This window comes from Bombyx mandarina, chromosome 02, assembly GCF_030267445.1.
Source record: "Bombyx mandarina strain Sakado chromosome 02, ASM3026744v2".
Taxonomy (NCBI): domain Eukaryota; kingdom Metazoa; phylum Arthropoda; class Insecta; order Lepidoptera; family Bombycidae; genus Bombyx; species Bombyx mandarina.
This window is the reverse complement of record NC_143209.1, coordinates 5,957,742-5,985,045: the sequence shown is the minus strand read 5'-3', so window position 1 is coordinate 5,985,045 and position 27,304 is coordinate 5,957,742. Positions and strand designations below refer to the sequence as shown.

Genomic DNA, 27,304 nt, shown 5'->3' with positions numbered 1-27,304 from the left:
CGGTATCAAGGCCTTGCTGCAAGCCAGAGAGAGACGCTGCGTTTTTACATCGATCAGAAGGCGGCGACCGCCCAACATGAGGTCGGGGTAGGGTGAGAAGCTTGTTTGTTCGGGGGCGTGTCCCCTAAGACAGGCGAGGGGCGCAGTCGCCGCGCCGCCGCCGCCGCGAGCGCAGTGCCACGTCTGCGTCAAACGCAAAGTGACGTTTCAATTTGACAGCTCCGGCTGTCTGTCACGCGCCCGGCGTCTACACGGCGAAAAAAAAAAAGAAAACAAGTGTCGTCCGTCGTGTCGAGCGGTAAAGGATCCATGCTAATGAGCCTCCGTATCGATTAATATTAATGACATTCGAAACTCGCGTCAAACAGTCGACCGCGTCTCGAATTCGAATCGGTCGCGGACATTAGTGGAGGCATTTAAATCGCGCGCCGCACGGAACCGGGGACCCGCATTGTGTTCTCCGTCCAAACGATGAACAAACACCGTCACGGCTGATAGAGACGCGTCGCGGGTGGCTCGCTGCGTGACAGGTGGAACACGAGAATGGCCTTCGAGGACCGCTGCAGCCCTAGCCAGGCCAACAGTCCGGGACCGGTGACGGGGCGAGTCCCGGCGCCGCACGCCGAGACCCTAGCATACAGCCCGCAGAGCCAGTACACTTGCACCACAATAGAATCGAAGTACGAACGAGGCTCTCCGAACATGACAATTGTGAAGGTGCAGCCGGACTCCCCGCCTCCCAGCCCGGGACGCGGTCAGAACGAGATGGAATACCAGGACTACTACCGCCCTGAAACGCCCGACGTAAAGCCTCATTTCAGCCGGGAGGAGCAGAGGTTTGAACTGGACAGATCGAGGGGGCAGCGGCTGCAACCCACCACGCCGGTCGCCTTCTCCATAAACAACATCCTGCACCCTGAGTTCGGCTTGAACGCCATCAGGAAAACGAACAAAATCGAAGGTCCCAAGCCCATCGGACCAAACCACAGTATCCTGTACAAGCCGTACGATTTATCCAAACCGGACTTATCGAAATACGGCTTTGATTATTTGAAGAGTAAGGAAACGAGTGATTGCAACGCTTTGCCGCCTTTAGGAGGGTTGAGGGAGACGGTATCGCAGATCGGCGAACGCTTGTCCAGAGACAGGGAGCCTCCGAAGAGTCTGGAGCAGCAGAAGAGGCCCGACTCCGCGAGTTCCATCGTCTCGTCGACGTCGAGCGGCGCGGTTTCCACCTGCGGAAGCTCGGACGCGAGCTCCATCCAGTCCCAGAGCAACCCTGGCCAGCTGTGGCCAGCCTGGGTATACTGCACCAGATACAGCGACCGGCCTAGTTCCGGTGAGTGCAAATATCTTGTACCATGTATTTTAATTAGATTTGCTGACGAGGCCAAAAGATGTGATGTTGTTTTATTTAGCACTAGCTGACTCGGCAGACTTCGTAGTGCCTCAATCGATAAATAAAAGACAAACAAAAGGAATCCGTCCGACGGGGGACACATCAAAGGAAAAACAAAATTGTTATTTTTATTTAATTCCGAGCATTTTCATACTTATCTACCTTTTAAACCTTCTCTGGATTTCCACAAATAATTCAAGACCAAAATTAGCCAAATCGGTCCAGCCGTTCTTGAGTTTTAGCGAGACTAACGAACAGCAATTCATTTTTATATATTTAGCATTAATGACAAAAAGTTATAGCAAAGGTTCTTTAGTGGCTGACGGATTTGGCTCCCTAGATTTTGGGTAAAACAAGTTTGAAAGTGGTCATTGTTAGGCCATGCGAACAGGAAATATTATACTTTTTTGTTTGCTGTAAATTGATTGATGCCTAGTCCTTACCGGAGATCCTGCGACGTTTGACCAGAATGACAACAGTGTGACGTTACGCTATGCTAAGCTTTTGTTTTATTTAACTTCAAACTGAAAGACCTGTTCAAGGCATCAAGAGGTAGGCAATTGATTGTGTTATTTTGGCTTGCTTGAGAACGTATGGTACGTTAAATATGACTATAAGCTTCATTACGTATTGTTAAGATAAAACAGCGTTCCTTGGTATGTATTACTGGTGGTAGGACCTCTTGTGAGTCCGCACGGGTAGGTACCAGGTAATGCGTTTCGGTTTGAAGGGTGGGGAAGCCGTTGTAACTATACTGAGACCTTAGAACTTATACCTCAAGGTGAGCGGCGGCAATTACGTTGTAGATGTCTATGAGCTCCAGTAACCACTTAACAACAGGTGGGCTGTGAGCTCGTCCAACAATCTAAGCAGTAAAAAATATATGTTTGTTTATATGTAAGAGAACCTTCAAACAACATTTCCACCGACTCCAAGGCGACCAATTAACTTGACAATTCCCGCGCGCGTCAAGGATCATTGACGATACAAGAATATTATAACTTTGCTCTAACATCCTTATTAATGTCGATTAAATATGAAATCAATCTATTATATTTCGGTATATTATATAAGCGTGCTCTTTATTTACTTTAAAACAGTATACATCTATTATTTCCGGGTCAGCCGTTGTAACTATACTTGAGACCTTAGAACTTGTATCTCAAGGTGGGTGGCGCATTTACGTTGTGGATGTCTATGGGCTCCAGTAACCACTTAACACCAGGTGGGCTGTGAGCTCGTCCACCCATCTAAGCAATAAAAAAAAAGTAGGTTGAAAGTGCTACCCATCCGGGTGGGCTCACAGGGCGCTGTACCGCCAATAGACTATTAATAACATAGTTATTATCACTTCAACGGGTTTTTTCTCATGATTTTCCCAATGAATGTGTTTCCGATATTACGGTTTTTGCACGCGCCATGATCACGGGTGAACTGAAGACAGCTAAGAGCTAAGAGCAGACAAATGTCTACCATCTTCCTAGTTACGGGTGTTACCTCTATAGCAATTTGTGTCATCGTGGCCTAAAGGATAAGACGTCCGGTGCATTCGTATGTAGCGATGCACCGGTGTTCGAATCCCGCAGGCGGGTACCAATTTTTCTAATGAAATACGTACTCAACAAATGTTCACGATCGACTTCCACGGTGAAGGAATAACATCGTGTAATAAAAATCAAAAACCCGCAAATTTATAATTAGCGTAATTACTGGTGGTAGGACGTTTTGTGAGTCCGCATGGGTAGGTACCACCGCCTGCCCATTTCTGTCGTGAAGTCGTTGTAACTATACTGAGACCTTAGAACCCATATCTCAAAGTGGGTGGCAGCATTTACACTGTAGATGTCTATGGGCTCCAATAACCACTTAACACCAGGCTGTGAGCTCTCCACCGATCTAAGCAACAAAAAAATAACTCGATGTCGCGTCCTAACATCATAGATAATAACAAAATTGTTCTGGGAAATTTATCGATACCGTAATTCCGAATATCGTGGTAAGAACTGACCTAATAACATTGTTTACGAGATGAAAAACTGCATTAACATAATCATCTCTCATTGTTATCAAAGAAACATTAGTGAATTACATTTTTTTTTTAATCAGATTGCTTCTGCCTCATCAATCCGTGCCGACGGCAAAGTTACGTGCTCACAATACCTTTATTAATTTTTTTTTATTGCTTCTATGGGTGGACGAGCTCACAGCCCACCTGGTGTTAAGTGGTTACTGGAGCCCATAGACATCTACAACGTACCTCACCTTGAGATATAAGTTCTAAGGTCTCAGTATAGTTACAACGGCTGCCTCGTCCTTCAAGCTGAAACGCATTACTGTTTCACGACAGAAATAGGCACGGTAGTGGTACCTTTTTTTTTTTTTTTTTACGTTAGTGGTACCTACCCGCGCGAACTCACAACAGGTCCTACCACCAGTAAGTCTATTAAATAATAATATCTTAAAAACAAGACGGTAAAAGTTGCATATTTTTATCTTTCGTGCAAATTATCGCATTTTATAAATTTCTGAATGAAAATCTCAAGTTGATAACGATTAGTGATTTCCTGATTTTGGCCTAGCCCGAATAGTATTTTAGGCTAGATCCACCGGAGGGCCGCAAAGCATTTAATCGACATTTCTATATTAATCATTGCTCTACAATCACAGATTTCGGCAAGACTACACTATAGATAAAAAATAATAAAATAAATATTAATCTATTCTCAATCAGACCATAGACTTTAAACAATAACAAAAGAGTATAAATGCGTGTGTGTGTCAAATATATTGTAGTGTGTGTAATGTTTTTTTTATTGATTTCATTTATTTTTTTATGGATAAATTTAAAAGTATATTAGCATTCCGCACTCCTTCTCTGTATTCTCTTTAAGTGTAGGAAATTTCATACTCCTCCGTCCGCGCAACTTTCGTAAAAAGGGGTGCAAAGTTTTCACGTATTAATACATATATAGATACTATACTAAGACGTCGCAGACCAAAGGATAAGACTTCTGGTGCGTTCGTATCGAGCGATGCGACAGTGTCGGGGTTCGAATTACGCTGAGAGCTTACTACTAATTTTTGTAATTAACATAACCTTTAAAAATGTTCGTGAATAACTCCTGTGATAATTAATGTCGTGTAGTAAAAATTAAATTTATAAAAATATGATTCCCCATTCGAGACGTTATAGACCTCGAGTTTCAAGATGCGTAACCTAACACCAGGCTTACTGCGAGCTTGTTTACTTTTCTGGAAGGGGGGGATCGCTCAGTCTGACGTCTTCGGTCAGTACACTTTTCTCCTACCTATGCTGATAGCCTTGAGAGGCTATATCAGCGTTACCCTAGCGTGTAGGTGAGCTCACGCGGCTCAAACCGGAGGTGTTGCTAACACTGGTCGTAGAAAGAGCAGTGCTTCGCGGAATCTACCACCGGATCGGAAACGCGACCCACAGAGAAGATCCGGCGAGAAACTCAGCGGGCTTTCAGTAGACCAGGTGGCCCTATAAAAAAGAAGACTGAAATAAATAGCGCAGATACCGTAATAAAAACTTGATAATCTATAATGAAGTCCCTGAGGAATTTCGCGAGAACGTTATCAATATCGTTAAATGAAAATACATAATTACGTATAATTGTGAATAATCGTCTCGGAGACCGTCCAAACTCGATAATAACTTCTCTTTTTAAAACAAAACTTAATAAATTACAAAGTTATTTCTCTTAACTAGAAGCCGCATTAAACGCGCGGCCATTTTATTTTGCATAAAAAAAAAATTGACAACATAATTACATTGCTCGCTCCATAAACGTTCAAACTTCACACAGAATTCACCTTTACGCTTAAAGGCATACGGGAAAAATTTCTATGGCAATAAATCTTTAACATTTTCACACGTTGACACTTGCCTTTATTCCCTTTAGTGGTTTACCAAATTAAATTTACCGTTGAAAGGCTGTATCGTTGCTTTAAGCAGAGGAAGTAAGGTTGAAAATTCTATAGATTAAAATTTTCAAATTGTTTTCGTCGTATAATAATGCTGGACGCAGGTGAAATGAAATAATTTAGTGACAATTAAATTCGCGCGGTAATCAGCTGTGCGGCGGCCATATTGGTTTACGTAATGGCGGAATATAGCAGTTAAAAAAACTATTTTTTAAACGTTTTTATTAATTATTGGATACTGATATCTATATTTGTAACTCGCCCTGGAAAAGCTCGATCTTGGAATAGTAATAGTCAAACATTACATCATAATCGATATTAATTACTATTTCTTCTCGCAATAAAGACGGAAGATTTGGATTCTTTTACATAAAAAAAATAGTAAATTTATATTTTAATAGTACATGTCTCTCTCTTATTTCAGTAGGTGAAAATCACATTTCGTTGGGATAAAAAATTCATCAAAACCAATATGGTAATCAAAAAGCACTTTATTTTAAATAATATAGAGTAGACTTCAAAAGTGCATGGATAATATTCATGTACATAGTACAGTAAAATATCCTATGAACCTATTACCAACGCCATCTGTTAATCAAACCTGTTGTTAATATCACATAATATTAGTTGAATTTACTCATCAGTCAGTGTATCTCAATACAGACAGAAAATGTATGCTATTTTATATTATTTAAAATGATATATTTACGATTTTGAAGTGGATATGTATGGATGTTCCACTATCTTGAATGGCTTTTAGTAAAACAGAATAGACAAACAGCGCCATCTATTTTTTTTTAATTACTTAAGGTACAAATTTTCTAGCACGAGCTTATCAGCTTTAATAGCATTGTTGGACAGTGACTGAATTTATTTCAATCGTCAAATAAAAACATATTTCATTATAAGGTAAATACTCTTTAATCATAGACTTATGAAAACCACAGATTATATAGAAATGTTTTGACAACTACCCGCGTTGAGATCAAAAAAAGCTGTGAAAAATTTTTTAATTTGTTAAATAAAAAAACTCCTATTTAACGCTTCAAATCGATAAATACGTTGAAATTATATTATAAATTAATAGGTTTTTAAACGATTTCGAATTAAAAGTCCATATCTATTTTAATAAAATTAAAAAGCTAATTTTATCGATTCTCTTCGCGAGTAAGTTTTTTGTTTGCTTTGTCTTTAAAGAGTTTAATAGCTTTGCATTAGGCATGTTAACTTTTTCACCAATTTTTTTAAGTCGGTAAATGAGAAAGCATGATTTGCTCAATATCTAGAGCAGTAATGAATTCTGACTTGGAGGACGGTACAAACACCACATTTGAGATATCGACCTCAAGATTAGTTTGGGTATGAGCGCTGATAACCAGCTAACACCAGGTGGATACGCGATTGATCAATTAAAACAAGGAAAAAAAATGTAGGGTAGTCGTGAAACAATCAAAAAACATTGGTACAGACTTTTTGGCGGGAACGCGAGGAGTGAAGTTGTGTGATTTGTTTTATTTTGTCTATTTATTGTTTCTTCAGGTTTAAATGTGTAATAACGGTGGTTTATTAACTGTTTAGTATCTGTGAAAGTGCACAAATGTGGGAAAATGAAACAAAGCCGCTGGACGTAGCTTCTCGGGATCGTCCAAAAAGTCCACTGAAAAAATCTCTGTAACTGACCACGATTTTACTGAGATTATACTTCATCCCATATCATCTCATCTCATTTAATTTCATAATATCATTTTCATATAAAAAAGTTACGTATCATTAAAATTAAAATAAGACTTGACCTAAAGGTCTTAGTAACCAGGTCATAAAATCTCTTAAAAAAAAAAACATTGGCACAGAATGTTTTGTGACGTCACTTACAATGTGAGAGCGCGCTCGTGATCGCGTTTACACTGCTCGCTCGCTTAGCAAAAAATTAAATTCATCGACTAATTATTATATCGTTAATTACCCGTTGTTGTTACACATGTCGGGATTTTAGCCATTAACGCTAAGTTACACGTGTTTTTGTTAGCACGGAACAACTGTGTCGTAATCATATCGTGAAGAAAGGCTAATAAGACTTGAATGGAAGAGGATATTTATTTAGTACAAGGAGAACCAACAGCCAACTAACGTAGTATAACAAGCTAGCGGCCCGCTCCGGCTCCGCTCGGGACTTTGACAATTTTTAAAAATTTCAACGATATTTGACGTTGTTTTATTTTCTATACTATATAATATTATAAAGAGGAAAGATTTGTTTGTTTGTTTGTTTCGAATAGGCTCCGAAACTACTGGACCGATTTGAAAAATTCTTTTTCCATTAGAAGCCGACATTGTCCCTGATGAACATAGGCTACCTTTAAAAAAAAAAAAAAAAATTTTTTTATTTCATGTGTGTTTTAATGTTTCCGAAGCGAAGCGAGGGCGGGTCGCTAGTTAAAAATAAAAGAACACTTATTACGGCGTTACTATAATAGTTAGACATATGCTGTCGCGACACTTTTTGTTAATAATAATGTGTTCTACAAAATCGTAGTACATTATATTATTCTATCATGAATAGTTTTCGCAGGGCACGCAATGTAAAGAATATTTTAGGTATTTTTTTTACAGTTTGGATTACATTATTGAAGTTGCAGTAAGGATCCCTAATTTTTTTCAAAAAATATTATAGCCTATGTCACTCGGGAATAGTATAGCTTCCAAACAATGAAATAATTTTTGAAATCGGTTCATTAGTTTCGGAGCCTATTTAATACATACAAACAAATAAATCTTTTTTACGTTATCGAGAACATTAAAAAATTCTCACTAAGCATACTGATCGAAATTGATGTTATAAGGACGCTTCAAAGCTTAAGATCATTTTGTGTGATGTGCACAATTTATTTTCTCATTAGTTTACTATTAAAATTAAAGTTTCCAGAGTTATAAATATTTTTGTAACGCTCGCCCGTCAATGGATATCAAACAAAATCTACAACAAGCAATCGATCCCACATGCCTAATGTGGCGTAAAAGCAACAATAATCTCACTACCCAATATTGTGTTATAAATAAATTAAAATTATATGCATCTCTCTCTCTCTCTCTCTCTCTCTCTCCCGCTCTCCCTCTCTGATAGCTTATCGACGTGGAGCACAAACGTTTTTGTCTGGGAATCGAACACACGACACGGTTCATTAACCGTAACAGCTCAATCCAATGATCCGTTACATTTACCAAAAATGGTGTACAGTGAGAAATTCCTACCATGAACATATGTAATGAGACTTCTTTACATATAACGCATTGTTTATTGTTTTGTTTAATACGCTTTTATTAGCTTCAGACGTATGTATGTAACGGAATCTTTGAACATGATTTTGACCCCCTTCAAAACGTCGGATTAACTCGAAATTTGGTATACTTATTAAGGATCGATGACAATTCAATATTAAAAAAAAAATATATTGGAAAAATTGAAGTTCAACTAGGAAATGAAAAATAAATAATAGTTTAAAAAAACTAACTAAATACGCTGTAAAATGATTTTATTGTAAAAAAAAGCGTGGGGTGCATGGTATCAGTAGTTATAAATATTTTATGAACAGATATGAGTAGAACGCCTATTTTATAATATCCTTATATTATCCTTTTTTACAATAAAATCATTTTTTTCTTACACTATTTTTAATTCAAATTTATTAAAATTTACTTTCTATTTTTTAGTTGGATTTTCTATGAAAGCGTATTTTGTTAGTTTTTTTTAAACTATTATTTATTTTTGAATAAACTTAAAAGCGTTCGTGTTCTAATGGCGTAGGCGCCCCGTGTACTCACTCGCATCGACAAATATGAGTTCAATTCCTATGCATTTTTCATTTTTGATTATCAAATAACTTGTACAGTGAAGGAATGAAGTTGTGTAATAACAATGTACCCGCAAAAATGAGAAATCTTATACCTTTAAACGAGCAATTCTTGTATATTAATATATATATAATCTGAGTCTCGGAAACGGCTCCAACGATTTTCATAAAATTTAGTATATAGAGAATTTCGGGGGCGACAACTCGATCTAGCCACGATTTATTTTCAGAAAATGTTGTTTTATTCGTGTTTTCAATAATCTACTTTATCGATAATCAACTTTATGACTCTTCCCGACATCTATTGGCGAATAATACTATTTTTCATAATTGAGAGCAAGACACAATAACACTAAGGCTATTTCAGCAGATGGCGTTGTTAAGCCACCCGAAGCCAATGAGGGTTTGGTTTAAGGTTAGACCAAGAAAATGAATTGATTATTTACATTATTCAACAAACAAAAAAAAATCCGACCAAAGCTAGGTAATCGTCTAGTGTTTACTTGTGACTCGTTGTGAGTTAGTGGCGGCAAGGATCAGTATCACCACCCTGATTACTTCTGTCACGTTGACATTCCGATCGCGTGGTAGATTCAGCGAAGCACTGCTCTTGCTAGGGCTAGTGTTACCCATTCTCTCAGATTGAGCCCGTGAGCTTACCTACCCGCCCGAGCGTAACTAGACAGCCTCTTAGGCTACCAGCGATTACTTAAGAGTCTACCAATAAGCTCTCACACGTTCCAGAAAGATAGTACTGTTACTGCTGCAGACCAGATCGTGGCTTCTTATTGGAGGGATACAGCTGTCCCAACCTTCAAATCGTAAAGCTTTACAACCGATATAGACATGTTGGTGCCAGAATATTCTGGTATTATTGGAGTTCCTGCTCATTAAGCTCTGAATTTAGTAGCTTTTACGCACTGGAAGAGCCCGCCCGTCACCGGAGTAGAGTTCATCATACTACTTAGAGCCACTGCGGTCATCCACAGTGCGTTTCCAGAGGGCTTTTTGCTACGTACCATCCGGCTCTGGAATGAGCTCCCCTCCACGGTGTTTCCCGAGCGCTATGACATGTCCTTCTTCAAACGAGGCTTGTGGAGAGTATTAAGCGGTAGGCAGCGGCTTGGCTCTACCCCTGGCATTGCTGAAGTCCATGGGCGACGGTAACCACTCAACATCAGGTCGGCCGTGTGCTCGTCTGCCTACAAGCTAACAAACAGCTAATTCCTCTCCATCAATCGAAACAAGGGACGTCTCCTCATCTTTGTCTCTGACTTTTCCATTGCACTAACGGCGACATAGCCAAGTTTAGTAGTGCTGTTTATCGACCGATTTCTCGATACCGTGACAATTGCACGTTACCAAGAAACATAGGGATGCGATGTTTCAACATCGATGAAAAATTAAAATATTGAATTCTGTATTTTATTTGTTAATTTTTTTATTACATTACCTGTGGTAGGACGTCTTGTGAGTCCGCATGGGTAGGCACCACCACCCTTTACATTTATGTCGTAAAGCAATATGTGTCCTGATTTGATAGGTGGGGTATTTATTATACTAAAAGACCCGTATTTAGAACTCTTGTCTCATGGTGGGTGGATGAATTGATGCTGCCAATGTCTATGCCACCTAAGTGGTACAAAAGATCTTCAGCTACAAATCGAAACGCATTACTGCTTCACGGCAGAAATAGGCAGGGCGGTGGTACCTACCCGTGCGGACTCACAAGAGATCCTACAACCAGTAAAACAACAATTTTCATAAAAAAACCCGTTCAGTAGAGCAATCAAGAGACGCGAAGACTAAAATCCCGTATACATTACCATTATTGGTATCTCAGTGGATTGTGATTCCATACCGGTTGTAGATTTAGCGAAGCACTGCTCTTACTAGGGCAAGTGTTAGTAAGCTCTCAAGTTGAGTCCGTGAGCTCACCTATTAGATGTAGCGTAGCTGGAATAGCGCCTAAGGCTATTAGCGAATAGGTATATTTTTTTTTTTATGATGCCTGTAAAACTATAGATGAAAACCAAATTTATTCTTCCATTATTTATTAACATATGCACACATACAATTCTAGCTGATTTAGAGCGCGTTAAAACGAAATGTCGATATAAATTATAATTATCGGTAATCGATCTAATTTATCGACGGTCACGTCACTAGCCAACAATACGTCTTTATTTTTAATGGCTTCTTTTATTGATTCCGATAAACCGTTTTTTATAAATACTTGTCGGGCTTAATGGCTTTTTGAAACTAATTACTGCCCGCGACTTTGTTTACGTATGATTTTATTAGTTTTTAAATTCTTCGGGGTCTTAATATATCCAAAAGCGATTTCAAAATGTTCGCATGTTGTTTTTTTTATTTTTTTTTTATTTCTTAGGTGGATGGACGAGATCACAGCCTACCTGGTGTTAAGTGGTTACTGGAGCCCATAGACATCTACAACGTAAATGCGCCACCCACCTTGAGATATAAGTTCTAAGGTCTCAGTATAGTTACAACGGCTGCCCCACCCTTTAAGCCGAAACGCATTACTGCTTCACTGCAGAAATAGGCATGGTGGTGGTACCTACCCGCGCGGACTCACAAGAGGTCCTACCACCAGTGATAAAAAATGTGTAGAGTCGCGGAATCATTTTTATTTTAAGCGGTTTTTGCATCAGATCGGAGGTTTGGTTGAATTTTGTGATAGCTGGAGCATATGATTGTTTCGTCGAAGCGGGTGGGTGGTGGCTTCCCCCCGTGCAGACTTACAACACGACGAAATAACGCAAAGCTCTTTTTAAGCTTTCATTTTACACGACGTTGTTCCTTCATCGTGGAAGTTTTTCTTCTTTAGAAGCATTCAGTCATGGTAGTAATTAAAAAAAAAGATGTGTGGTGTCGTGGGACACCGGATAGGAACGAAGTTCTTTATTATAAGAATATTAATTTTAAGTTCTATTCGAGGTATAAAGAAAATAAAACTGGAGGTTTCGCAACAACCCACGGTCACTCGGTAACGTGCGAACTTATTGTGGTACACTTCATTCGCGGTTGCTTGCTTAAGAGTTAGTGTATTGCGCGAAACGAACGCTCTGAGATCGTGGTCAATGAATGGTAAAAAATATGTAATTTTTTGTACGTTATTACAAAGTTAAGTCGTACACTGTGTGCATTGCTAATAAAAATCTTACGTTACTGACGTTTTTTCCCGGTTAGGGTACCCCTCCGCATCGTCCCATAAGGAACTTCGTTCGTTCTTATTTTCACGTAAGCATGTTTGAATGGATCGTACGATAAGCTCCACACTAAGTCATCTATGAGTACCATGGGTGACCAAAGCGATTAAGAAAACAAATCGATAATAAAATTTGCTAGTTACTAGTACTGCAAGTTATCTCTACTATATATCCCAGAATAAGCCACAGTCCAGAGATAAAACAGCGAAACAAATACAACGGACATGCATTTTTAGTAGTGGCCGAAATTATAATAATTGAAAGGCATTGTTTTTCTTCGACGTATTTTCGCTTACGTGTTTTTTTATTTTTTATTTCTTTGATGGGTGGACGAGCTCACAGCCCACCTGGTGTTAAGTGGTTACTGGAGCCCATAGACATCTACAACGTAAATGCGCCACACACCTTGAGATATAGTTCTAAGGTCTCAGTATAGTCACAACGGCTGTCCCACCCTTCAAACCGAAACGCATTACTGCTTCACGGCAGAAATAGGCGGGGCGGTGGTACCTACCCGCGCGGACTCACAAGAAGTCCTACCACCAGTAATTACGCAAATTATAATTTTGCGGATTTGATTTTTATTACACGATGTTATTCCTTCGCCGTGAAAGTCAATCGTGAATAATTGTTGAGTGCGTATTTTTATTAGGAAAATTGGTACCCGCCTGCGGGATTCGAACACCGGTGCATCGCTCAACACGAACGCACCGGACGTCTTATCCTTTAGACCAAAACCTTGACAGCTGCTCCCCATAGTTCGTGAAGTGAGGCTTGCCGCATACACTCGTTAAGTGAGATTGTAGTAGTCATCTGATCAGTCATATTAAGTAGTAATAAAATATCGACAATCAAAATTCATCGATACGTGTAACCCACTAGACTTATTTCACTAGAAAGCGGCCACCGGGAGCTTCGCTGTTTTTGCTCTAAAGTATCCTTTAATAACTTGATTTCGCTCTGATCACGTGGCCTACAGAGCTTTTTAGGTTGTCGTCGTAAAATCTTATGAGCATACCTGTGTTGTAGGGGAATTGGACGGGGCTATTACGCAAAACTTAAGACTCGTCTAGCCATAATTATTAACCAAGGCATTACAGTAAATAAACCAATAAACTAATAAGCCATTATGAAATCATGTTTGTTGTCTAATTGTTTTCATTTATACGGTTTGAGTTAATAAAATGAAGTATTTATTTGGAGTAATGGCCGCTCAATTGACGAAATTCGACTATAATTAATTGAGATTATAAGTTTGAACATTAATATGGTTCTATTGTCAAAGATTACCTATTATACTTCTTTATTCACAGATTTTGCCAAGACTACACTATAGACAGATAATATTAAAGACAAACAATATTAATCTATTCTCAATTTAATGACAGACTTTTACAATAACCAAAAGAGTTTCTTTAATTGTATTTGTGTGTGTGTCAAATACATGGTAGTGTATGTAATGTTTTTCTTATTGATTTAATTTATTATTAATGCATAATTAAAAAAAAAATTATTAGCATTCTGCACTCCTGCGCGCAATTTTCGTAAAAAGGGGTACAAAGTTTTTGTGAAGTAAAAACTTTATTAGTATAAAGATAGCGGTGCTGGAGAAGAATGCTTGGAGTTTCTTGGACCGAGTTTTGTACAAAACATCTCGATATTCCAGCTACGCCCGGACGGGTTGGTGAGCTCACGGGCTTAACCTGAGAGAATTTGCTAACACTGGCCCTAGCAAGAGCAGTGCTTCGCAGAATCTGCCACCGGATCGGAATCGCGACCCACTGAGAAGATCCGGCGAGAAACTCAGTGGGCTAAAATTAGTGCAGTAGAATCAAGCAAGGAGAGATAGCAGGACATCGTGAGACGCGTCAAGTCTGTCCCCTCCAACTCTATATGACGGTCATGATCACTCTGCCAAGAGTGACACGATTGAGGAGACAAATAAATTTGTATTATAGACGACATTTGAAGGTGTCAACGTCTTGTCTTATTCTGCCGCAATCAGTCATATGTTTTGGTTTGAAATACGCCACAGCTGGTTTATGTAATCAGACTGTGACATGTCACTGAGTAGGCATTGACATTCATTATGACTTGTGACACTAGTCAGGGTTCACGCTAACCTATCCACTCGATCCAAGCGATTAATAAATAATTGTATATTACATTTATTTTTGTCCGATTTCAGAAACCGCACAGCCATTTATCGCCACAAAACCGCTAAATTGACCCAATGAAACGATCACGTAACTATCGCTAAGCTGTTGTGATTACAGAGATAGAGAGCCCAGTGTTTTATATAATTAATCCCTACATCCACACGACGAATACATCATTCGAACTAATTGCTATACTTAATTAAGCCTTATTAAAACGGAGGCATGTAATCTAAGTACCGTTTTAACTATTTATTTACCTTTCAAGCGTTAGTTGTACACTCAATAACTTGATATGTTTATTACTCGCTTGATTGCGACCGCTTGAGTAATGCATTGCGTAGTCGAGGTTGAATACAGAATAGAAAAGTCATTATAGAAATATCAGAAGTTATAGTATAATTAAGTTAATAAGGGGTTACGTGTCCAGTGGAGTGCAATCGTGCGTGCAAAGTATTTGTTTTTGTATACATTTTTCTATAAGTATTTTTTTTTTCAGCGAGCTTATGTTAATTGATGCTCTTGGTCGGCTCACGTTACAGCCATTGAGGAGGACCCCTCTGATATTTCTTATGACGAAAAACTACTTATTACGGTATCACTCTCGCACGGAACACTCTAGAATCCGATGGCCACGTCTTTCCGGATCCATCAGATTTATTAACCTCAGCATTGAATGCCTTTTTTTCTTATTGCTTAGATGGGTAGACGAGCTCCGCCCGGGTAGGTACCACCACCCCGCCTATTTCTGCCGTGAAGCAGTAATGCGTTTCGGTTTGAAGGGTGGAGCAGCCGTTGTAACTATACTGAGACCTTAGATCTCATATCTCAAGGTTGGTGGCGGCATTTACGTTGTAAATGTTTATGGGCTATAGTAACCACTTAACACCAGGTGGGCTGTGAGCCCATCCACCCATTTAATCAAAAAAATAATTTTACGTAAATAAAACCTGCAATTTCAGATAGTGCCAATGTACTGACAATATAAATGTGCTAGCACAAAATCTCGATCTCTGTGCAATTCATCATGCGATCTCTCGTACGACAGTTGCAAGTCTGTCGTCTCGGTATATCTAATAGGTCCCTCTGTCGGAGTAGTGTTGTAACCAAATTTGGGAAGATTGGTGTTTTTTTTAGCGAATTTTGCTTCAACAGATTTAATTTGAAACTATCTGCTAACTAATCTTCCGTTAGTAATTATAGAAACAATATTAATATTTGTACAGAAGGATTTTGTTCCTTAAAAGAAAATACACGATCGAAATTCGGTCATAAAAGAACTGGCGTTCATTTTATATTTGATTGCATTAAATTGTCTTTTCGTTTTATTTAGTGAATTTATTTATTGTTAATGAGGGGTTAAAGTCTTTCCGATAATTGTTTGTATCGTCACTAATGTAACTACAGTACCCGGCAATAAATGTTGCACATCGGAAAGAGTCTTCGGATAGACACGATCGGCTAATTTCGGCTTCGTACGGTAGACGGCGACTTGGCTGTGCCCCTGACAATGCTCTCGTTCATGGGCGACGGTAACCACTCACTATCAGATGGACCGAGAGCTCGTCTGTCTACAAACACAATAACAAAAAAACACGTGTGGCACTCGGAGACTGCCGCGGTAAAGCTATTGCATAGCATTTTTTATCAACTTATGCAATTATAATTAGACAATAATAATTTAATATTAAAAGAATAATAAAATAAGGCCACGCTATAATTATAATTAAATTGTAAATGTTTATAAACATTAACAAAAGCAAAAGATTAACTGTCCCCTCCACGCTCATAAGATAGACCGCGCGAGAGAGAGATGGGCAGACTTTTCATGATGCGCATGCAGTGCGACGTCACGCCGCGCGCTTATTCACAAACACTACACAAGCGCAACGTGTGAATGTGTTGAGCGCGAGCTACACGGTAGGTGGAATGGGGGTGTTAGGTTTTATTATCGTTACGAAATTTCTTGATTTGGTCGCCGCGCTCAAAGCCCGCGATAAAAGCTGTGCAATAGTTTAAAAATCGTACAGCGTCATCCCTGTTATAAAACAAAAGACAACCTACAAATATTCTGTACAGATAGAGTGATTTATTTTTTAGCAATGATTTTTTGATTATGAATGAAAATATTTTAAGGACTCGTAGTTCAAGCCTTCGGTCGGAAATCGAATGTTTGATTATTTCGAATTCCTTCTAGAAAATGTAGCCGATTTCTTCAAACCGCTTCTGTTCCGAAGCAATAACAATAATTACTTACCCTCAAAATCCATTAGCAAGTGAAAATTCCAGTCCAAAATCACCGCATTGGATCCATCTCACGTTTCCCTTGATGTAGAAAAGAGACAGAAATATATGGGGATGAAAAAAAACGTGGAAAACTATAATTTTCAACCATAAAATCGACCCTCGGAAATCAATGTTCGAGCTTTAACTATTAAATGTAACACAAGAGAATGAACCTTAACTCCTAAGCTATTAGGAGCAAAAGTAGAATTTTGAGGGAAATAATTTTCTTGCAATAACCGACCTTATTTGTACAGACTTAAGGAGTAATAAATATTTAGGTAGGAGGGCGTTCTGTGAACATTGAATATCTGATCACCTATTGACGGCTAAGTTTTGGATGTGGCATATTAAATGTTTCTAAGTTGCTCCAATTTAACACAAATAAATTGTTTTCCCAATATTAAAAGTATATTCTTCGGTATTCGTGATTTCTAAACCTAATAGAAGCTACTTTTACGGCTTAATCTCGACAGACACTTGTTCGCTACCACGAAAACTGTAAAGCATTCAAAATGTCTCAATTTTGTAGGCAGCGGCTTGGCTCTGCCCCCGGCATTGCTGAAGTCCATGGGCGATGGTAACCACTCACCATCAGGTGGGCCGTATGCCCGTCTGCCTACAAAGGCAATAAAAAAAAATAAAAAAATAATAATCAGAGGAAACAAAAAATCCGAAATTAAAACCTTAAAATTATTTGAAATTACCAACATTACTTTTAATCATGCTCCTTTAAACATTCCTTGAACGATCTAAAATGGCACTAGGATAAAACTTATCATTTTTTTTAAATAAAAATCGAACAATGCAATAGTAAACGGATGTACAGTAAGTTTTTTTATGAAACTACAACTATCGCCATCTGTTGTTAACAGGGTATTACTAATTGGGAATACTAGTAGTATTATTTTATAGTAAATAGCCACCAGTAAAGTGTTTATGGATGTTGTTCTTCAATATTCAATACCCACTATTCAGAGTGAAACGGTAGTTAGGTAAGAAGACACCGCTATATTTATGCCAGCATTTTCCTATTACGAAGGCAATGAATAAAGTCAGCAACGCCGGCTAGTCTATTTTTGACTTCGTTTCGAATGTTCACAGGGTTATAGAGATTAAGGTTAAAATAAGTAAACAATTTTTTACAAACAAATTTTTGCTCGTATCATAATATACTAGATGATGACCGAGCTTTGCTCGTTTTTTTTTTTTGATAACGCCATCTTTTTGTGTCTTTAAAGCGGTTAGTTGCCCTCAATTAAGAAAAATAGTATTATTATTCGCCAATAGATGTCGGGAAGAGTTGATTATTGAAAACACGAATAAAACAACATTTTCTGTAAATAAATCTTAGCTAGATTGATTTATCGCCCCCGAAATCCCCTGTATACTAAATTTTATGAAAATTGTTGGAGCCGTTTCCGAGATTCATATTATATATATATTAATATACAAGAATTGCTCGTTTAAAGGTATAAGATAAGATTCAGCGACGACTTACACAATAAAGGATTATCATATTATCAAAATAGCAATCCAGAAAGTTCAATTAAAAGTTGTAAGCATCTTGTGCCTCTGAAGACGAACGTAGCTTTTCTGGCTTCGGATAACAGCCTGTAATAGCAACGATTGTATTATACAAGCTATTGTTCGTCTACAATACGTAAATGATTATCTAATTTGAATAATTAGTGATTTTCGTCAAGTGCCAATAGATATTTTCTCTGTTGTAATGTAAAAAAATCTATTGTTCATTGTGTCTCGAAGATTCTCCTACAGAAAGGTCAAGATTCTTCTCGACCTGTAGCACTGCGCAACTAAAATAAGTCGAAAATGCCTATTCATAAACTTACTTGTGATTTACATATTTAAGACTGAGTAAAAAAAATTCGTCTTGGGACACCTAACATGAAGGATATAATAACTTAAACTAATCTAAGTTGAACTATTTAATATTGAAATTCTTTAATTTGAGTAAAGCTTGGGTTATGTATTACTTAAATTTAAGTATATTAATATGATAAGGTAAGGGAAATTGTAACATAAATTAAAAAAAGATATATAAATAGTTAAGAGCTGCATAGGTTCTCAGTACCGCTGCCGTATGCGTGAGAGAAAGGGATGCCAGACGTACTGGCCCCGTAACGCGTTGCGTAACAAAGCGGCTTACCCTCCCATAAGAAGTTATCAAAAACTAAGGGCCTTGTTATGGTATTAAGGTTCAAATGCGTTCTTCTTGAGATTCAAGATTGCGTTCTTCTGTAGCGATAGTGAAATAATTGGTTAATAAGTAATTCCGTGGCGTTTATGGTCACAATACCTTAGCACGTTCACAGCGTTACCAGACAAACAGCCGACACAGGGACTAATACTAATATGAGACAAATTCTACTGTTTTGATCGCGAATTTGTACACACACCGTAACTCGCCTTGACTATTTGATTGATTATCAAAGTGAGCCCTTATATTAAATCTTTAATGTTACGAGCATCTTGTAGGCGTCTTTCGTAATTTTACACCTAAGATGGTGAGGCTTGGGTTACAGCACAGGCTATTCTTAGCTTTTTAATAGAGTAATTACGAAACAAATTATAGAATTGCTTAGGAAAAAAGCTGTCAATGTTCAATAATTGCTTACTTTACTCTCGGTACAATATCATCATGATTCACACTTGCAAAGTCATGAGATTATAATTTAATATGGATAGTACGAAAATACGTGGCTGGAAATATAAACGGGAAGTATTGAAATTTCTGTAATTTATTTTGATGTAACTCATAACATACCACATCCGAAATTGAGCACACTTCAATTCGCGAAGCAATGTAAAAACACAATCACATTACAAGTCCGATTTCCTAATGCGATTTCTTTAGCTTACCTTTCTTCTAAGGAGTGATGTGGATTTTTTAACTGGTTTCAAATTGGAGGAGTTTCTCAATTCGACTGTATTTTTTTACTTGTGTTGTTGTTACCTCAGACCTTTATTTCTAGATAAGCCGATTTGAAAATTTTTTCAACGATTTTGACATTTTTTTTTTTTATGTAGCTCATGTGGTCTCAATTATATCAAGATTACTTTCATTAATTATCTCCACGATTTGCTTGCACAAATAAATTCTTTTTGAAATTTCAATTATCTCTTAAAAAAAATTTAAGGTCTGCAGCTTTTGGGAACAGGCCGCGGGCCCAAGGATATTAACTCCTATCAAATAACCCAACTAACTAACTACGCTAACCTAAACAAATAAATAACAAGGACTAGTTACACTGAAAGGTCACATCATGGTACCAGGCGCGCAGAAACTCGAGCAGTTAAAATACTTGCGAACACTAAAGAGCATTAGCCGACCGAATCGCGATTATAATTCATTTGTCCAGAACGCACGAATTAATTACGCACATTTAAATTGGCGGCGTTAACAGCCGAGGGTCGGGAGCGCTCACAACATTGCGCGTTTTCACGTATCGAACAAGTCACAGATAACATAAAATATTTTACCGCCAAAATTTTATATGTCAGATTTTAGAAAAAAAGAACACGACGCCGCGACGTGCACAAATATTTTTCGTTTTTTTTAAGGGATTTAATGACCTGGTAACTGAGACCTTTAAGTCATGTCTTATTTTAATTTATATTCTTATTTTTATGAAAAATGATATTATGGAGTGAAATGAAATGAAGATGATTAATTTGAGACATTAATCAACTGGGATGAAATTAAATGAAATGAGATGAGATGATATGAGATGAAATATAATCTCAGTAAAATGGTGGTCATTTACTAAGATTTTTTCAGTGGACTTTTGGAGGATCCCGAGAAGTGACGTCCAGCGGCTTTGTTTCATTTTCCCAAAAAAGTGCACTTTCACAGATATTAAACAGTTAATAAACCACCGTTATTACACATTTAAACCACTGCATCTTTCCCGCGGCGTGGAAAGAAGCGGACGTTATCGGCATACACAAGCCGGGCAAACCGAATAACGAAACCGCGAGTTACCGCCCCATCAGTCTCCTCCCGGCGATAGGCAAATTATACGAACGGCTCCTTCGTAAACGCCTCTGGGATTTCGTATCCGCGAATAAAATTCTTATAGACGAGCAGTTTGGATTCCGCGCCAGACACTCGTGCGTCCATCAAGTGCACCGCCTCACGGAGCACATCTTACTAGGGCTGAACAGGCGGAAACCCATTCCGACAGGAGCCCTCTTCTTCGATATAGCGAAGGCGTTCGACAAAGTCTGGCACAACGGTTTGATATTCAAACTGTATAACATGGGAGTGCCAGACAGACTCGTGCTCATCATACGAGACTACTTGTCGAACCGTTCGTTCCGATATCGAGTCGAGGGAACGCGTTCCCGGCCCCGTCACGTCACAGCCGGAGTCCCGCAAGGCTCCGCCCTCTCCCCGTTACTATTCAGTTTGTATATCAACGATATACCCCGGTCTCCGGAGACCCATCTGGCGCTCTTCGCCGATGACACCGCCATCTACTACTCGTGTAGGAAGAAGGCGTTGCTTCATCGACGACTTCAGACCGCAGCTACCACCATGGGACAGTGGTTCCGGAAGTGGCGCATCGACATTAACCCCACGAAAAGCACAGCGGTGCTCTTCAAAAGGGGTCGCCCTCCGAACACCACGCTGAGCATCCCCCTCCCGACTAGGCGCGTCAATAACCCCGCCCCCGCCGTTCGCCCAATCACGATGTTCGACCAGCCCATACCGTGGGCCCCGAAGGTCAAATATTTAGGCGTCACCCTCGACAGTAGGATGACATTCCGCCCCCACATCAAGACGGTACGCGATCGTGCCGCCTTCATTCTAGGACGTCTCTACCCGATGATATGTAGGCGAAGTAAAATGTCCCTTAGAAATAAGGTGACACTCTACAAAACTTGCATACGCCCCGTCATGACCTATGCAAGTGTAGTGTTCGCTCACGCGGCCCGCATACACTTGAAATCATTCCAAATTATTCAATCCCGTTTTTGCAGGATAGCCGTCGGAGCCCCGTGGTTCGTCAGGAACGTCGACCTCCATGACGACCTGGACTTAGAGTCCATCAGTAAGTATCTGCAGTCGGCGTCCATGCGCCACTTCGATAAAGCGGCACGACACGAGAACCCTCTCATCGTGGCCGCCGGTAACTACATTCCCGATCCTGCGGACAGAATGGAAAGCAGTCGACGTCGCCCAAAACACGTCATCTCGGATCCGCCCGATCCACTAACGGTGCTTTTAGGTAATTCAAGCACCGGTCACCGTTCTCGTCGAACCCGTCGCTTGCGACGAAGGGCTCGACGAGTAAATTAACTCTCAGACACAGCCCACTGAGTTTCTCGCCGGATCTTCTCAGTGGGTCGCGTTTCCGATCCGGTGGTAGATTCTGCGAAGCACGACTCTTGCTAGGGTTCGTGTTAGCAACGTCATCAGGTTTGAGCCCCGTGAGCTCACCTACAAAAGTTAGGGTTACGCTGACATAGCCTCTCAAGGCTCTCAGCTTAGGTAGGAGAAAAAAAAAAAAAAAAAAAAAAAAAAAAAAACATTTAAACCCGAAGAAACACTAAATAGACAAAATAAAACAAATCACACAACTTCACTCCTCGCGTTCCCGCCAAAAAGTCAAATATTGTTCGTTTCTTTTTGAGTACACAGATTATACATATAACAATTGGACATAAAAATCGTCCGGGAAGAATCCAGCCCAGTAATATCCCGGGCCCGCCCACCGCGTTACGCTCGTTACCGCGAAAACACTCCGGGAAACGTTTTCGCGGGACTTTGTTTAATTAAAAACACGAATAAAAACGCTACAGGCCGTTTTATCGGGTGATAAACGACGCGGGGCTACCTACGAACGGTAATATTTTTGTTTTCACACGAGAATTTCAACTTTAATCGCTAGGATGGTTAAAGACGAAAATCCTTTGCATCGATCGCGGTCTTATTTTTTTTTTTCAACGATCCAAAAGATTTGTGTTGTATACGTTTCCTGTTCTATTTTCGAATTCCCCAATTATTTTTTTTGCATTTCCCTAAAGACAGACTTTTGGATAAATATCTATATATTAATACGCGAAGCAAAAACTTTGTATCCCTTTTTACGAAAATTGCGCGGACGGAGGAGTATGAAATTTTCCACACTTATAGAGAATATAGAGAAGAAGTGCACAATGCTAATATTTTTTTTAAAATAATGAATAAAAGATACATTAAATCAATAAAGAAAACATTACACACACTACATATTTGACGCACACACGCATGCATACTATTTATTGTCAAACTTTTGTTCTTGACGTCTGTTGTCAAATTGAGAATAGATTAAATATTGTTTGTCTTTGTTAATATTTTTTATAGTGTAGTCTTGGCAAAATTTGTGATTATAGAAATATAAAATACAATCTTAATAGTGTACAAACTTACAATTCCAATTAATTATAGTCGAATTTCGACTACTGCGGGACCTATAGTATTATTTAATTTTCTAAATAACAATTGTCAATTTCACTTTTTCGATCGAAAAAGAACGTTTCGCGTCTGAAGTTAAAGTACTTATTTATTCGAATACCATCACCACTACCTACTACTGTAAAATTAAATTTCCGAATCTGAAACACGTTTCTCACGATCTGATATGCGATTTATAATGACAGTGTTAAAGTGTGAATTCGTTTGCGAAAAGGAAAAAGTAAAGTTGGCAGTTAGCGGAAACCGCAGAAGTGTTTATTGTGCGGCCATTTCCCTTTGATAGCGGTGCTGCCAGCGCTCGGAATATGAATTGAAAATTTATTCTGTGCAGTGCTGTTTGCGGTTTTAAAATTTACTTCTAAAAGCTACGAAACTTGGTTTTTCGTGTTTTTTTAAATGAATTATCAAAACTATATATATTATACTAAAACATTTATAAGTGATTGTGTTTTTTTTTACCTACACGTTTATTTTTGATAGCGGCCCGCTCCGGCTCCGCTCGGGTCTTTAACAAAAATTTCAACGATAAATGACGTTGTTTTATTTTTTTAAATAAAATAACACTTATTGCGGCATAACTATAATAGTTAGACATATGTTGTCGCGTCACTTTTTGTAAATAATAATGTGCTCTACAAAGTCGTAGTACGTTATTTTATTCTATCGTCAATAGTTTTCGCAGAGCACGCGATGTAAAGAATATATTAGGTATTTTTTTTTACACCGTGGGTTACATGATGGAAATTTTAGTAAGGATCCTTAATTTTTTTTGAAAAAGATTTCTATGTCACTTGGAAATAGTGTAGCTTCCAAACAGGGAAATAATTTTTCAAATCGGTTCAGTAGTTTCAGAGCCTATTCAATACAAACAAACAAACAAATCATTCCTCTTTATAATATTAGTAGAGATTATTAATTGTTTTTCTTGAAAAATCGTCAGTTAAAATATTGGGCATTAAAAACATTTTAGACAGATACTCTGACAAATATTACGAAGCACACATATTTACTTATTCAAATGAAGTTTAAAGATTAAATTTTAAAAAAGATCTACCGATCCCTTATTTGATTTAAAGTCTGACAACACCGAAAAAATTATAGGTCCTTATAATATCGCACGCGAACCAAAGAGATCTTCTAAAATAGATTATTATTTTATTTTAAGCTTAGCAGTAGGTATTGCGTTTACAGAACGTTAAAAAATTGGAATATGACTGCTTTTTTTTGCAATTATTCATTTTATTTATTTAAGAATCATTAAACGATAAATAAAAGCATGTTACAATAGCTTAACAATCACCAGGAGGAAGTTTTTTGATGATCACGGTCAGGATATGAGACCGAAGTAATGAAATTATGTTGAGGGTTGAAAGGCTTATTTGGCTTTGGCATTTTTGCAACTTTACTAGAGAGCAATGACTCTAGATGGCAATTCTGGGGTTGGGTTTCTGTCGCAATACCAACTTACAATAGATGGCGCGCAAATCGCTACCTACTTCACTATCACTACATAGTATCAAACAAAGTCGCTTTCTCTGTCCCTATGTATGCTTAAATCTTTAAAACTACGCAACGGATTTTGATGCGGTTTTTTTTAATAGATAGAGTGATTGAAGATGAAGGTTAATATGTACTAGTGGTCCCGCGGTAGTCGAAATTCGACTATAACTAATTGAAATTATAAGTTTGTACACTATTATGATTCTATTGTCAAAGACTATTATACTTCTATAATCACAAATTTCGCCAAGACTACACTATAGAAAAATATTAATAAAGACAAACAATATTTAATCTATTCTCAATTTGACCACAGATTACTGTATCTTTTATCCATTATTTTGAAAAAATATTAGCATTGTGCACTTCTTCTCTATATTCTCTATAAGTGCGGGAAATTTCATACTCCTCCGTCCGCGCAATTTTCGTAAAAAGGGATACAAAGTTTTTGCTTCACGTATTAATATATAGATAATGACATCCATTAAATAGTGGAGAAATCATTAATAAAATACGGTTTCCGAAGCGAAGCGAGGGCGGGCCGCTAGTTGTTAATAGATTAATGTTAAAATCCTGTTTTGACGTAATTTATGACCGGCGTTTTGCATTGTCGACAGGTCCCAGAAGCAGAAGGGTCAAAAAGAAAGCAGCGCCCGAAGAGAAGAGACCAAGGACCGCTTTCAGCGGGGCACAACTCGCGAGATTGAAGGTTGGTGCAGAACGTTCTTTTTATAAGTTTAATAGTACTGACCTGTTTGATTAACACATTGAACGCCATACTGGAAGCCATGCTTAGCCCACGGGCTGGCGAGGTACCCCGGAAGTCATCATACCTTCTGACATCTCTCGGAAACTAATAAGCAGTCACTGTTTCCGTAAGTCGGAAGTCGTCTTGGCCTAAAGGATAAGACGTCCGGTGCATACGTGTTGAGCGATGCACCGGTATTCGAATCCCGCAGGTGGGTACCAATTTTTCTAATGAAATACATACGTAAATGGGTGGACGAGCTCACAGACCACCTGATGTTAAGTGGTTACTGGAGCCCATAGACATCTACAACGTAAATGCGCCAGCCACCTTGAGATATAAGTTCTAAGGTCTCAAGTATAGTTACAACGGCTGCCCCACCCTTCAAACTGAAAAGCATTAATGCTTCACGGCAGAAATAGGCTGGGCAGTGGTACCTACCCGTGTGGACTCACAAGAAGTCCTACCACTAGTAATTACGCAAATTATAATTTTGCGGGTTCTTGATTTTTATTACACGATGTTATTCCTTCACCGTGGAAGTCAATCGTGAACATTTGTTGAGTACGTATTTCATTAGAAAAATTGGTACCCGCCTGAGATTCGAACACCGGTGCGTCGCTCAACACGAATGCACCGGACGTCTTGAGACATGACGACGTGCTAATATATCACTTTGTCCTCAGCACGAGTTCGCCGAGAACCGCTACCTGACTGAGCGGCGGCGTCAGAGCCTCGCGGCGGAGCTGGGCCTCGCCGAGGCGCAGATCAAGATCTGGTTCCAGAACAAACGGGCCAAGATCAAGAAGGCGTCGGGCCAGAGGAACCCGCTGGCGCTGCAGCTCATGGCCCAGGGTCTCTACAACCACAGCACAGTCACGGAGAGCGACGAGGAGGAAGAGATCAATGTTACGTAAAGGCGATGGTGCGATTGTTTTGGTGACGTCACGATAACGGTTTTCGTGAAATTTCAAATTTGGAACTTTCTCGTCTCTATTGTGTTTACTTTCTCGAATTTCAAACGAAGGAATACGTTAGGACGCGTTACTTAACCGCTAGACACGGGGACCGTAATGCAAGGGAATTGGATATGTTTTTCGGTGGCAAATTTTTGGCGGATATGTAATAGAGGTTTTGTCTGAATTACATAAGTTTGTTTTCGGGTTTACCTACTTCCAAATGTTGCCATATGAAAATACATAATTTTTCGGTAAATTTCAGACAAGACCGCAATGTTTAATATTCTTATTAGTTATGTAACGTAGCCGCATTGAGTCTTACTGATTAATTAAAAAAAACAATAGATTATAAATAAATAAATAAATAAATAAAACAAAAATGTTCCTAATAATGTAAATATATTTATTTGTATTTAAATAATGGCAATAGTCAAGTAATTGTTAAAAAAACATATATTATAGTACTAGCAGTTTATAGATGTTATAGTAATTTTAGGAATACGGTATTAACACTTGTTGTATTGGCAAAAAAATACGGACTCATTTTGTTTTGACACAAGTCAAAATTGACAGCTGTCAGTTGTGACATTTGAACCGGAGCCCACACTAATTACAAACTGGACAAAGTCGTCGATATAAAATCGAATCGTTTGGAATCACTCAAGTCTATGGAGCAGTTTCCGTGTTGTCCCACGGAGACCTCAAAAGAATTGTTCAAGATGGACTCTTCTTTTTCTTTAATCGTC

At 38.7% G+C, this 27,304-nt stretch overlaps 2 protein-coding genes across 2 annotated transcripts in view; one reads left to right on the top strand and one right to left on the bottom strand.

Moving 5' to 3' along the window:
- Positions 1-27,304, bottom strand: part of LOC114245638 (uncharacterized) — a 382,194-nt gene that overhangs the window by 206,052 nt on the left and 148,838 nt on the right. The window lies entirely within an intron of this gene.
- LOC114245662 (segmentation polarity homeobox protein engrailed) lies at positions 145-26,923 on the top strand. Its single transcript, XM_028177910.2, has 3 exons — positions 145-1,339; positions 25,469-25,560; positions 26,286-26,923. Exons 1-3 carry the CDS (start codon positions 544-546, stop codon positions 26,514-26,516), a joined length of 1,119 nt encoding a protein of 372 aa, XP_028033711.2. The 5' UTR covers positions 145-543; the 3' UTR covers positions 26,517-26,923.

Excerpts from the sequence above, each read along its gene's own strand:
- LOC114245662 (XM_028177910.2), top strand. The coding sequence starts at position 544 with ATGGCCTTCGAGGACCGCTGCAGCCCTAGCCAGGCCAACAGTCCGGGA. Across the intron at positions 1,340-25,468 it reads CAGCGACCGGCCTAGTTCCG|GTCCCAGAAGCAGAAGGGTC; the intron begins GTGAGTGCAAAT and ends CATTGTCGACAG. Across the intron at positions 25,561-26,285 it reads CACAACTCGCGAGATTGAAG|CACGAGTTCGCCGAGAACCG; the intron begins GTTGGTGCAGAA and ends CTTTGTCCTCAG.